The sequence below is a fragment of the Ranitomeya imitator genome, chromosome 2, assembly GCF_032444005.1.
Source record: "Ranitomeya imitator isolate aRanImi1 chromosome 2, aRanImi1.pri, whole genome shotgun sequence".
NCBI lineage: Eukaryota > Metazoa > Chordata > Amphibia > Anura > Dendrobatidae > Ranitomeya > Ranitomeya imitator.
The window spans coordinates 46,492,196-46,506,841 of NC_091283.1; the positions used below are offsets into that span (position 1 = coordinate 46,492,196).

The 14,646-nt window shown below is 45.1% G+C and overlaps 1 protein-coding gene across 1 annotated transcript in view; it reads right to left on the reverse strand.

Annotated features, from left to right (window-relative positions):
* Positions 1–14,646, reverse strand: part of LOC138661743 (olfactomedin-4-like) — a 53,593-nt gene that overhangs the window by 4,034 nt on the left and 34,913 nt on the right. Inside the window, exons 3-4 of the mRNA XM_069746633.1 lie at positions 13,471–13,683; positions 11,282–11,444 (exon numbers count right to left, since the gene is read on the reverse strand). Coding sequence (XP_069602734.1) covers positions 11,282–11,444; positions 13,471–13,683 — 376 coding nt within the window. The remainder of the gene's footprint in view (positions 1–11,281; positions 11,445–13,470; positions 13,684–14,646) is intronic.

The following is a 14,646-nucleotide window of genomic DNA, read 5'->3' on the forward strand; positions in this document are numbered from 1 at the left end:
GTCATGCGCCCCTATGTTTAACATGGGGGACGCATGCGTTTTTGCTTGTTGCGTTTTCCGACACGTACGTCTTTTTTGACGCTAGCGTCGGACCAAGAAAACGCAACAAGTTGCATTTTTCTTGCGTCCGATTTTCGTCAAAAAACGACGCACGCGTCGAAAAACGCAGCGTTTTTGCGTGCGTTTGCACGCGTTTTTCGGTGCGTTGTGCGTCGCGTCGCCGACGCAGCGGCGCACAACGCTAGTGTGAACGTAGCCTTTGCCAGCAGTCAGGACATCTTGCCTCCAAGGGTCCTCAGCGGTCGGGGAAATGTCAGCGTCTAGTGGCAGTTGGAGGAGGTACACTAGACACGGCGACGTTTGCCTCAAAGTTGTCCTTCAAGGGGACAATTACCATAGGCCCATCCACTCTTATGGTCGAGCTATGCGTGGATTCTGGGGCAGAGGGTAACTTTATGTCTTCCGCTTTTGCCCAGCGTCACGCAATACCCTTGGTGATGCTCGCCAAGCCAGTAACCGTTCGAGTGGTAAATGGGTCAACACTAGTGTTGAGCGATACCGTCCGATACTTGAAAGTATCGGTATCGGATAGTATCGGCCGATACCCGTAAAATATCGGATATCGCCGATACCCGATACCAATACAAGTCAATGGGACATCAAGTATCGGAAGGTATTCTCATGGTTCCCAGGGTCTGAAGGAGAGGAAACTCTCCTTCAGGCCCTGGGATCCATAGGGATGTGTAAAATAAAGAATTAAAATAAAAAATATTGATATATTTACCTCTCCGGCGGCCCCTGAACTCAGCGCGGATAACCGGCAGGCTTCGTTGTTCAAAATGAGCGCTTTTAGGACCTGAGAATCACGTCCCGGCTTCTGATTGGTCGCGGGCTGCCCATGTGACCGCCACGAGACCAATCACAAGCCGCGACGTCACCGCAAGCTATTAACGCGCTCATTTTTAAAAATGAGCGCGTTAATGGCTTTCAAAGACGTAGCGGCTTGTGATTGGTCGCGGCCACGCGACCAATCACAAGCCGCGACGTCACCGCAAGCTATTAACGCGCTCATTTTTAAAAATGAGCGCGTTAATGACTTTCAAAGACGTAGCAGCTTGTGATTGGTCGCGTGGCCGCGACCAATCACAAGCCGCTACGTCTTTGAAAGCCATTAACGCGCTCATTTTTAAAAATGAGCGCGTTAATAGCTTGCGGTGACGTCGCGGCTTGTGATTGGTCGCGTGGCGGTCACATGGGCGGCCCGCGACCAATCAGAAGCCGGGACGTGATTCTCAGGTCCTAAAAGCGCTGATTTTGAACAACGAAGCCTGCCGGTTACCCGCGCTGAGTCCAGGGGCCGCCGGAGAGGTAAATATATCAATATTTTTTATTTTAATTCTTTATTTTACACATCTCTATGTATCCGATACCGATACCCGATACCACAAAAGTATCGGATCTCGGTATCGGAATTCCGATACCGCAAGTATTGGCCGATACCCGATACTTGCGGTATCGGAATGCTCAACACTAGTCAACACTACCCTCACAGATTACCCACCAAACCATTCCTTTCACGCTTTCTGTGTCTCCATCACATCAGGAGATAATCTCCCTATTAGTCATTCCTGAGGGAATTGATGAGGTCCTGTTGGGGATACCATGGCTTCGCTACAATTCTCCTCATATTGAGTGGTCCTCTGGGAGAATTTTGGGATGGAGTAAATCCTGCGAGGGTAGATGTCAGAGGGAGTGCGTTCAGGTTGCTACTACACTGGTACCCGCAGATCTTTCCTCTCTCCCCAAGCACTATTGGCCCTGTGCAGACATGTTCTCCAAAAGAGCTGCGGAGACCCTTCCGCCTCACCGCCCCTATGACTGTCCTATTGACCTCTTGCCTGGTGCTGAGCCTCCCCGGGGTCGAGTCTATCCGTTATCTCTCCCGGAGACGGAGGCAATGTCTCAGTATATCCAAGAGAATCTGGCAAGAGGATTCATTAAGAAGTCAGTGTCACCGGCAGGGGCTGGGTTCTTCTTCGTACAGAAGAAGACTGGAGACTTACGTCCATGCATAGACTACAGGGGTCTTAACGCCATCACCGTTAAGAACAAATACCCATTACCCCTGATATCTGAGCTGTTTGATAGGCTACGGGGAGCGAGGGTATTTACAAAGTTAGATCTGCAGGGTGCTTACAACCTGATTCGCATCCGTGAGGGGGATGAATGGAAGACGGTTTTTAACACCAGGGATGGGCACTATGAATATCTGGTGATGCCCTTCGGGCTCTGTAATGCCCCAGCTGTTTTCCAAGACTTTGTGAACGACATCTTCCGAGATATGCTCACCACCTCGGTCGTAGTCTATCTGGATGATATTCTCATTTTCTCTCCAGATATTGACTCCCATCGGAGAGATGTTCGCAAAGTCTTCGACCTCTTACGGGCAAACTCCCTCTACGCCAAGTTGGAGAAGTGTGTGTTTGAGCAGGAGTCCTTGCCATTCCTTGGTTATATCATCTCTGCCCAGGGTTTGGCTATGGATCCTGCCAAGCTACAGGCTGTAATGGACTGGCAGGAACCCCATTCTCTTAAAGCGGTGCAGCGCTTTATGGGGTTCATTAATTACTATCGCCAGTTCATTCCACACTTCTCAACTTTGGTAGCTCCCTTGGTTGCCCTCACCAAAAAGGGAGCAAATCCCAAGTTGTGGTCAGAGGAGGTCTCCAAAGCCTTTCTCTCGATCAAGTCTCATTTAGCTAGCGCTCCCATTCTACATCGCCCCGATGTTGATAAACCATTTATCTTGGAGGTGGATGCCTCATCTGTTGGTGCTGGAGCAGTCCTTTTCCAAAAGGATGCTCAAGGTCGGAAGCATCCTTGCTTCTTCTTCTCCAAGACCTTCACACCAGCGGAGAGGAATTATTCCATCGAGGACAGGGAGTTGCTAGCCATGAAGTTGGCTTTTTCAGAGTGGAGACATCTCTTGGAGGGAGCTCGCTTTCCCATCCAAGTCTTCACTGACCACAAGAACTTGGTATATCTACAAACGGCCCAGCGGCTGAATTCTCGCCAGGCTAGATGGTCCCTGTTCTTCTCCCGGTTCCATTTTACTCTCCATTTTCTCTCCGGGGAGAAGAACGTTTGTGCCGACACTCTCCCCCGCTCCGTAGTGTCATCTGAGGAGGAGGAGCCTATTGTCCCTTCTGAGAGCCTGAGAACTGTAGCTCCGGTTTCGCTAGAGTCTGTGCCCCCGGGCAAGACTTTCGTGCCAGCTAACTTGCGACCGGAGGTTCTCTCTTGGGCTCACTCCTCCAGAGTGGGCGGGCATTTTGGGACCAAGAGGACATCTGAGCTTTTGGCGAGAACATACTGGTGGCCGCATATGGCCCGAGATGTCAGGGACTATATTCAGGCGTGTGTTTCCTGCGCCCAGAATCGGTCTCCTCGGCAACGGCCTGCTGGGTTGCTTTACCCTCTACCGGTGGCAGACAGGCCCTGGGAGATGGTCGGGATGGACTTTGTGGTGGGCTTACCCAAGTCGCGTGGCTGCTCCATTATTTGGGTTGTCACCGACCATTTCTCTAAGATGGTGCATTTGGTGCCGCTTCCTCGGTTACCTTCAGCACGGGCCTTGGCGGTGTTGTTCATTAAGCACGTTTTCCGATTGCATGGTATGCCTGATAAGATTGTCAGCGATCGGGGTCCCCAGTTCGCGTCTCGGTTTTGGAGAGAGCTCTGCCGTTTACTCAGCATAGAGTTAAACCTCTCCTCGGCATACCATCCCGAGACAAATGGGTTGGCGGAGAGAACCAACCAGACTCTGGTGACATATTTGCGTCATTTCGTCTCTGCTAGGCAGGACGACTGGGTATCTTTGCTACCTTGGGCGGAATTTGCCTTGAACAACGCCGTAGCCGATTCCACTGGTCAGACTCCTTTTCTCCTTAATTATGGCCAGCATCCGCGTGTCCCTGTGCCCATGCCCGTGTCATCCACCGATTCTAGGGTGGCAGACTGGGCGGTGGAGGCACATGACATCTGGGACCGCACACAGGATGCCATCCGGGCCTCCAAGGAGAGAATGAGGGTTTTGGCTGATACACACCGGCGCCCCACTCCGGTCTTTGCTCCTGGCGACTTAGTGTGGCTCTCCGCCCGTAACATCAGGCTGCGAGTTGAGTCCACTAAGTTTGCTCCTCGCTACATTGGCCCGTTTAAGGTTCTGGAACAGGTCAACCCTGTGGTCTACCGTTTGGCTATTCCTCCACCCCTTGGTATCACCGATACTTTTCACGTTTCCCTCTTAAAGCCCATTCGTTTGTCCCGGTTTTCTGAGTCATCTGATGGGACATCGGGTTCATCCACGGATGAGTTTGAGGTGAATGCTATTGTGGGGTGCAAGGTGGTACGTGGCAAGAAATTTTATCTGGTGGACTGGAAGGGTCACGGCCCAGAGGATAGAACCTGGGAGCCTGTAGAGCACATTCGGGCTCCGCTGCTTATTGCAGCTTTTGAGCGTAGTGAGGCTCAAGGAGGGGGGCCCTAGGAGGGGGGGTAATGTTAGGAGTCGAGTTTCCTCTGCTGCACAGGAGGAATCTCGATCCGTGTCTGCTGCGGTCTCCCATTCTGCATCGGCCGCAGTGGGGTCTGCTCAGCGGAGGCGTCGCTCCCAGCGTCTTGCTGGGACTGATTCTGTGCAGAGGGTTACTACTGCCTTTTCTGGCTCTCCTGTTGTACCCTGCACTGATCTGCGGCGAGCAGGCTTCTCTGGGACTAAGTCCTTATTTTCACACACTGAGCATGCCCAGAGCAAGATCTCCCGTTGGAGATCAAGGGTCACATGCTCAGGTACTGCAGCACATTCCATTGGTCCTCCAGGAAGGTCCTGAAAGGTCAAAACTTCGGTAGCAGCTTCCTGTGCTGCAACTATATAAACTGCGCATAACCGCACGGCCATGCGCTAGTATTGTCTTGATAATATGTGTGTGTGTTGTGAGTGAAAGTCGCTCTTTAAAATACCCTCCCTATTGGATGACTGTTCGCGGAAGGTGTATGTTTGCTATCTAGCGCCCGACTTGTCCAACAGCACGTTACACACATAACAGCGTCTAGTTGCTGTGACCGCCTGTACGGAGCCGTGCGCTTCCTCTGCGCTTTCCTTACCCAAGCCTGGGTGGTTAGTGGCATCCGTCAGTGCGGCACTGCATGCACTCTCGTGCCTTTATATACTATTTTAATAGTTTCCTTACACACCCAGTTGCGGTGTTGTGCCAGCAAGTGGTCTAATCGGACTTCAATCCTGTGTTGGGGTTGTGTTCGCTGACTTCTTGCTCGCGCTCTATGTGCGGTACCGCGGTCCTGTGACTCAACAGGATCGCTTCCTTCACGCAGGGTGAAGTGAACCCGTGCGTGTATACTTATAGTACTGCCATATAGTCCGTCTTACTAGCAGCAGGGTTTTTACCTGCACGGTGGACCTCGGACTGCGAACGCACCTAGTTTCATATCATCTATACTTGGTGCGTTCCGCCAGTCCTTAACAGTGACCGTTTGATTTCTGGTCTCTTCTTCTAAAGTCTGGATTCCCTAATTGTTTCCATTAGTAGGGCTATCATGTATTGATTGTCTACAGTAATATCTCCTCTCTACAGTACAAGAGTAGATGTTCTGTCCTGCACTTCTGCTATATCATAGTGATTGAGATACTACTTTAGATACCAGTAAAATAATTACATGGGAAATTTTGTAGATTGTTTCCAGAGGATAAAAGTCAGCCCTGATCATGTGAGTCACACAAGTGCTTGCCTCATGACAAGTGCAAGCTGAATCACATGACCAAGACGGTTCCCATATAACAGAAGAAATTGATTGTCATGCAGCTGCAGTGCGGTACAGTGCAACCTCCACCAGGGGAAGCTTGGTAGGGAAGCCAGACTGCACACACAGAGCAACTGAACAGATGCCACCTAGTGGCGAGAGCGAGGTCAGGAAAGCCGAGACAGATCACAAGACAGCACAATAGTACAAACGGATTTAGACAGAATGAATAGTCAGGACATAGCAAGGGATAAGTAAACCAGGATGGGCAAAATACGGTACAATAGCGACAAACTGAAACAGAGTCAAAGAGCTAAGCCAAGAGATCATAACAAGGGAGTCAAGCAGATATACAGACAAACAAAAAGACACCGGGAAAGGGCAGGCAGGGGGAGATAACAGACACAGGACAAGTCAGGGTTCACAGTAGGACAAACCAAGGGCTTCCAGAGTCAGGTTCACACGCCAAAGACAGAGCTATAGCTGACACAGCCAGCAAGATTCATGGGAGCTAAATAGCAAACCTGAACCCAGAAAGAGGCAGAGCAAAGTTAACCCTTGACATGATCCGTCCAGAAAAAAAGAGCAGACATTAATAAACTCTGGAACGGATCATGACAGTGATCCTTAATTTTTTTTAAAGTTTATTTACTCTTGACGATACAACAAATGAGCTTAACTTTTTGGAAGTGCATTTGGACAGCAAGGTGGATTGCTGTTAAGGGAGAGAAAAGAAAAAAAAAATCTTTAAATCTTCAGCATAGCGAGTGTGAGCTGAGTGTGGCCTGAGTGTAAGTGTGGATGGCAGTAAGTGTGACTTGTGATTCAGTGACTTTGGAGTCAGGGAGTTTCCAAGGGAGGAATTACTGAATTGCTGTCTGATTTTTATTAATACTTTGTATTTATTTTTATTTTTTATTTTTTTTATTGAACTGTTCTGTCTGGTGCAATCCCCATTAGGAAATGTGCTCCACTCTTGTTAATGCCATCCAGTGCACATCTTGCCACATGTATGCAATCCTTGAGCAGCCGATCGAGGGTGCATACTGCTGTGCGAGATGTGAGCACGTTGTGCATTTGGAAACCCAGATTCTGACTCTAAATGTGCAGCTGGCAACACTGAGATCCATAGACAATATGGAGAGGAGTCTTCTGCTCACGGAGCAGACGCTCAATGGGACAGATGAGGGGGGGGATGGTGGGATGGAGCTGCAGGACAATGAAGTAGCAAGCTGGGTGACAGTTAGGAAGCGGGGTAGAGGGAAGAGTGCCAGGGAGGCTAGTCCTGACCTGGCACACCCCAATAAGTTTGCTAAGTTGGCAGATGAGGGGGGTGCCAGTACAGGGGTAGCACTGCTGCAGCCAGGCATGTCCTCTGAAAGCCGGAGGAGTGACTGCTCCAGTAAGGAGGGAAATAGGAGAGCAGGGCAGGCCAGACAGGTGCTGGTAGTGGGCGACTCAATTATTAGGGGAACAGATAGGGCAATCTGTCACAAAGACAGGGATCGTCGAACGGTGTGCTGCCTACCTGGCGCTCGAGTCCGACACATCGCTGATCGGGTGGACAGATTATTGGGAGGGGCTGGTGAGGACCCAGCGGTCATGGTGCACATTGGCACTAATGACAAAGTTAGAGGTAGGTGGAAGGTCCTTAAAGATGATTTCAGGGAATTAGGCTGCAAGCTGAAAGCAAGGACCTCCAACGTGGTATTTTCCGAAATACTGCCGGTACCACGTGCCACGCCAGAGAGGCAACGGGAGATTAGGGAGGTTAATAAGTGGCTCAAGAATTGGTGTAGGAAAGAGGGGTTTGGGTTCCTGCAGAACTGGGCCGACTTCTCAGTTGGCTACAGGCTCTACGCTAGGGACGGGCTGCACCTCAATGGGGAGGGTGCAGCTGTGCTGGGGGAGAAAATGGCTAGAAGGTTGGAGGAGTGTTTAAACTAGGAATTTGGGGGGAGGGTATTCATTTTATAGGAGGGGAAGATAGTGCAGACAGAGACCTGGGCACAAATAAGGAAGTTGGGGGTGGCGGTGGCATGGGGGGTGGGGTCAGAACAGTTAATAATTTAAGAAATAGAAGTACAGAGAGGAACATAAAGTGCATGTATACTAATGCCAGAAGCCTCGCCAACAAAATGGACGAATTAGAACTAATGTTGTTGGAGCATAATTATGACATGGTGGGGATATCTGAAATGTGGCTGGATGAGAGCCATGACTGGGCTGTTAACTTGCAGGGCTATAGCCTGTTCAGAAATGACCGTACAGATAAGCGAGGGGGAGGGGTGTGTCTATATGTAAAATCGTCCTTAAAACCAATCCTGCGCGATAATATAGGTGAATTTAATGAAAATGTAGAATCCCTGTGGGTGGAGATAAGGGGAGGGGGAAAAAATAATAAATTACTGATAGGGGTTTGTTATATATCTCCAAAAATAATGGAAGCAATGGAGAATATCCTCGTAAAGCAAATAGATGAAGCTGCGACTCAAGGAGAAGTCATTATTATGGGGGACTTCAACTACCCTGAAATAGATTGGGGAACAGAAACCTGTAGTTCCAGCAAAGGTAATCGGTTTTTGACAACTATGAGAGACAATTACCTTTCACAACTGGGTCAGGACCCAACAAGAAGGGGGGCACTGCTAGACCTAATATTAACCAACAGGCCAGACCGCATATCAAATATAAGGGTTGGGGGTCACTTGGGAAATAGCGATCACAAAATAATAAGTTTTCATGTATCCTTTAAAAAGATGTGTAGTAGAGGGGTTACAAGGACACTAAACTTCAGGAGGGCAAATTTCCAACGGATGAGAGAGAATCTTGGTGCAATTAACTGGGACGATATCCTGAGACACAAAAATACACAAAGAAAATGGGAGACGTTTATTAGCATCCTGGATAGGACCTGTGCACAGTATATACCGTATGGGAATAAACATACTAGAAATAGGAGGAAACCAATATGGCTAAATAGAGCTGTAAGGGGCGCAATAAGTGACAAAAAGAAAGCATTTAGAGAATTAAAGGAAGTAGGTAGTGAGGAGGCATTAAATAAATACAGAAAATTAAATAAATTCTGTAAAAAGCAAATCAAGGCAGCAAAGATTGAGACAGAGAGACTCATTGCCAGAGAGAGTAAAAATAATCCTAAAATATTCTTTAACTACATAAATAGTAAGAAACTAAAAAATGATAGTGTTGGCCCCCTTAAAAATAGTCTGGGTGAAATGGTGGATGAGGATGAGGAAAAAGCCAATATGCTAAATGACTTTTTTTCATCAGTATTTACACAAGAAAATCCCATGGCAGACAAAATGTCTAGTGATAAAAATTCCCAATTAAATGTCACATGCTTAACCCAGCAGGAAGTGCGGCGGCGGCTAAAAATCACTAAAATTGACAAATCTCCGGGCCCGGATGGGATACATCCTCGAGTACTGCAGGAATTAAGTACAGTCATTGATAGACCATTATTTTTAATCTTTAAAGACTCCATAATAACAGGGTCTGTACCACAGGACTGGCGTATAGCAAATGTGGTGCCAATATTCAAAAAGGGAACAAAAACTGAACTCGGAAATTATAGGCCAGTAAGCTTAACCTCTACTGTGGGTAGAATCCTGGAGGGCATTCTAAGGGACGCTATACTGGAGTATCTGAAGAGGAATAACCTCATGACCCAGTATCAGCACGGGTTTACTAGGGACCGTTCATGTCAGACTAATTTGATCAGTTTCTATGAAGAGGTAAGTTCCGGATTGGACCAAGGGAACCCAGTGGATGTAGTGTATATGGACTTTTCAAAAGCTTTTGATACGGTGCCAAACAAAAGGTTGATACATAAAATGAGAATAATGGGGATAGGGGAAAATATGTGCAAATGGGTTGAGAGCTGGCTCAGGGATAGGAAACAAAGGGTGGTTATTAATGGAGCACACTCGGACTGGGTAGCGGTTAGCAGTGGAGTACCACAGGGGTCAGTATTGGGCCCTCTTCTTTTTAACATATTTATTAATGACCTTGTATGGGGCATTCAGAGTAGAATTTCAATATTTGCAGATGACACTAAACTCTGCAGGGTAATCAATACAGAGGAGGACAATTTTATATTACAGGATGATTTATGTAAACTAGAAGCTTGGGCTGATAAATGGCAAATGAGCTTTAATGGGGATAAATGTAAGGTCATGCACTTGGGTAGAAGTAATAAGATGTATAATTATGTGCTTAATTCTAAAACTCTGGGCAAAACCGTCAATGAAAAATACCTGGGTGTATGGGTGGATGACAAACTCATATTCAGGGGCCAGTGTCAGGCAGCTGCTACAAAGGCAAATAAAATAATGGGATGCATTAAAAAAGGCATAGATGCTCATGAGGAGAATATAATTTTACCTCTATACAAGCCACTAGTTCGACCACACTTAGAATACTGTGCACAGTTCTGGTCTCCGGTGTTTAAGAAAGACATAGCTGAACTGGAGCGGGTGCAGAGAAGAGCGACCAAGGTTATTAGAGGACTGGGGGGTCTGCAATACCAAGATAGGTTATTACACTTGGGGCTATTTAGTTTGGAAAAACGAAGACTAAGGGGTGATCTTATTTTAATGTATAAATATATGAGGGGACAGTACAAAGACCTTTCTGATGATCTTTTTAATCATAGACCTGAAACAGGGACAAGGGGGCATCCTCTGCGTTTGGAGGAAAAAAGGTTTAAGCATAATAACAGACGCGGATTCTTTACTGTAAGAGCAGTGAGACTATGGAACTCTCTGCCGTATGATGTTGTAATGAGTGATTCATTACTTAAATTTAAGAGGGGACTGGATACCTTTCTGGAAAAGTATAATGTTACAGGGTATATACACTAGATTCCTTGATAGGGCGTTGATCCAGGGAACTAGTCTGATTGCCGTATGTGGAGTCGGGAAGGAATTTTTTTCCCCAATGTGGAGCTTACTCTTTGCCACATGGTTTTTTTTTGCCTTCCTCTGGATCAACATGTTAGGGCATGTTAGGTTAGGCTATGGGTTGAACTAGATGGACATATAGTCTTTCTTCAACCTTAATAACTATGTAACTATGTAACTTGGTGTAACTAGAAAACTCTGCTTTAGGTGTAAGGGGTCTCTTTGGTGAAAGAGTTACAGTAGATCCAATGTATATCCAAACCTTGGGCTTGACAAAGTACAGTTAGCCAAAAAGACATGGGTGCTACAAACCTACAAACCCAGTGGGCCTCCTCAGTTAACAGGGAGTGAGTTGATATTAGCCTGTATGATTATGTGCTAAATTTGGGGCTTTGTAGAGTCTCCTTGAGCAACTACCACAAAATTGGGGTAAGCTTTAAGGTAAAATATTGCATGTGACGAAGCACTGCTGTAAAGAAACTTAAGCTTTTCTAACATTTTACCCTTTTGATATTTTGATTAAGGATTTTCTGACTCACCGTAATTCATTGGAGCAAGTAGAGGGTTAGGATTTAGTCTTGTTTGGCTCTTTTCACAATCCTCCAACCTCTTTTGTAAGGCCGCAATTTCTCTTCTAATTGCCAGAACATTGTTTTTGTCATAGACTTCCAGCTGGTTCACCACGAGGGAGATGTTATGTATCTGCAACAGATAACTCATTACACTTAAACATACGATCATGTCAAGAAGTCATCTTGTTGACACATGGACTTCAGATATTGCAAAGAGATTTTCTAACTAATAATAATTTAGGCCAAAGTTTCAAAACAGATATTCAAATGAATTACAAATGTCAGAGTAACTTTCCCTGTGAAAGGGTATGATGTAGTCAAATAATAGTTTATTGTCAAATTACAACAAAATCATGGCAAAATGGCATTTTTTTTTGCAAAATGGCAGCAAAACAGTACAATTTTGCCAAGTAAGGCAATTAGTAGAACTGTAGCACTTATCATTGCCGCTTTATTGTTCCGTAGCAACGGTGACAACTCTGCTTTTGCCACTTGGCCCACTTAGGATGTGGAAACGTTATAGATTGCTTCAACAGGATAAGAATCATCACTGGTCATGTAAATCACAAAAGTGCTTGTCTCATTACAAGTGCAAGGTGCATCATCAAATGACCAAGAGGTTTCCTATGTAATCAGATCTTTGAAGCGTTGTCCACTATTTTTATACTGATGACCTTTCATTGGGTTAGGTCATCAATATCAGATCAGTGGAATGGCAATACCAGACATCCCCATCACTGAGCTGTTTCCGGTGCGGGTGCTGGATGAATATTATCAGTTGCGGAACAAAACAGCACAACTTCATCAATTGTATAGTGGCCGTGGCGGGATCCTGCAGATACACGTAAAAGTAGTGGACAAGCTCTTTAAGAAAAGCAAAAATGTATTTACTTTTTCACCATATAATGAATGAGCTTGGAATAACTGGGTCTGGAAAAAAATGCTGGAATTATGGGAACATATAAATACACGTTAGTGAAACAAGAGGCAGGGAAAATTTGAGTTAGCGTTCACAATTGTAGATTTATCTGTTAAGAATGCAATCTAAAGAAACTTTTGGAGCTTTTTGATGTTACTGATTACGGTATATGTTAGGGATTTTAAATATATTTTTTACGCTTGCAGGACAGTTGATGAACAACCAGTGCGCTATCATAATAGACTGTATCACAACTTCACAACTAGGAATGTGCCAAACTTGCTGCCACTATATTGACCCATTCGGCCAATTTTGGGTTCTGCAGGTAAAAAATCATATAAAGCAAATGAGGCAACTGAAAGGGAAGTTCAGAAAGACAAACTCACAAGAAGATTGGAATCCTGGATGGCCCAGTTGGCTATATATGTAGTGATATACTTTGGAATGATCTGTGTGCCTACTTGTGCAAGAAGATGGCTGACTGCTTTCAGAGACCTAATACTGTATTCTCTATTTCAGCAAATAGCTACAACACTCCTCTCCTTCTCATGCATCATGCTCCACCGACCAGCACTGCCTGGAAGCCACAACCTCATTTGACCAACAAATATCACACCTGTGGCCTAACAAATTCTTGAGATGTCAATGACTGCATCTACTGAACCAACCCTAGATGGTTTATCCCATGTATCGAAAAGGTTTATGCTTGTACCATGTGATAAAATGAGTGGGATAACCTCCTTCATCTATCAGGAAGAGATAGAGTCATTTGACAGACATGAATAAAAGGAGGGGATATACTAGACTAATAAACTAGTTAATGTCTTCAGACCTACCAAATCTCATATTTAGGGAGTGGTAGCTTTCACAAGAGGACTAGAACAAAAAATCTTATGAATGGATGAATAAACTGTGAGGATACAGATAGCGTCTTTTACTTTTTACCCAGCTATGAATTCTGCTATTTGCTATCGTGTGAAACGGCTAAATTTATGTAGGGAATTCCAATATTCATGAAGGGTATAAATATATGAATACTCTAGGCAATCAGTGGAGATTACTGGAAATCACATGTCTGTGTATTTCTTCTGCTCTCACCAGCCGTAATCTGAATGACATAAACATATGAGTTGGTGTAGTGTCTAATGGCACATGGTAGATGTGGTCCATGTTACAGATTTCACAGTATGGCCTAAGAGTTTCTAGTCATGTTCTTGCTCCCATCCACGTTTCTTACCTCCAGGTACAAAGCTTCCACTAGAGAATTAGAACCATTCATAGACGTTTTCAGTTGCAGTATCAGAGCCTCCATTTCTTTAATCTCCAATTTCACCAGCTCAAAGTCCAGCTTAGAGTATGATAGACCTCCAATCTCCATCACCTCCACACGTTCAGCCAGGTTTACCAGCCGCTCCATGTACATAATCAGTGTACTCTCATAGTGATGGATCTAGGTGAATAATATGACATTGTTTCATGTATACTGATTGGGAGCAAAGTTACTCTCTGGTTTAAGTTTATGGATTTAGTCAATAGTGAAATCCTAAAGTAGGAACATTTTATGAAAATGAAAGAAGTGAAAACTATGGATTAAATCGGTCAATCAAAAATAGGGTCCCTGGAAAGCTATGTAGGGCTAGATTTTAGGTGTACCATAGATGAAATGGAGAAACTCTGAATTTAAAAATAATTGTATTCCTGTATAATTTTAAGTCTCACTTCATCTTTGGTGCCAATGTCTCCATTATGGTGAACAATAGGGGATATATTTATTTAAACTGATTGTCTCATTTTAGCACCCCTTTAATAGATTAATAATGGGTGTATGATGAGCTGATTGCTTTGGGTCTGACTTCCAAAGCAATGGTGGACTATATGTTTTTAGGATCAGTCTTACATAAGTGGTCCTTGTCTGAGAAATGGAGATTATCTTTGTTAATGACTGGCCACTCTGGCTAAAAGAGAGGTCCAGATTAGGTGATCCTCCCCTACTTTATGGACCATTTTTAATTAAAAAGGAAAAAAACTCACATCTTTGGAAGGATGATCAAATCTTACAATTTAGTACCTGGCAATAGTACCTGGCAATAGTAGTCTACATCACTGGAGGACAATTAATTTTCACAAGGGTCCATGCGAGAGACGAAGACTCTTGTGGAGAGTTAATAAACTGAATTGAATTCTAAATAATAATAATTATAAGGATAACTCAGTATTATTAATGTTATTATTACTTGTATCACGTTATATTGAGCAGTATTAAATATACTTACTCACTGCTACTAATAATATACTGTATGCTCAATAGCGCTTATTGTAACATGTATTTGCAGCGCCCCAGAGTCCTGGTCGTTGCAGTGATGTTGCTCTCCCACCATGGGGAGTGATGTTACGTCTGATGGCACCAAAGGAG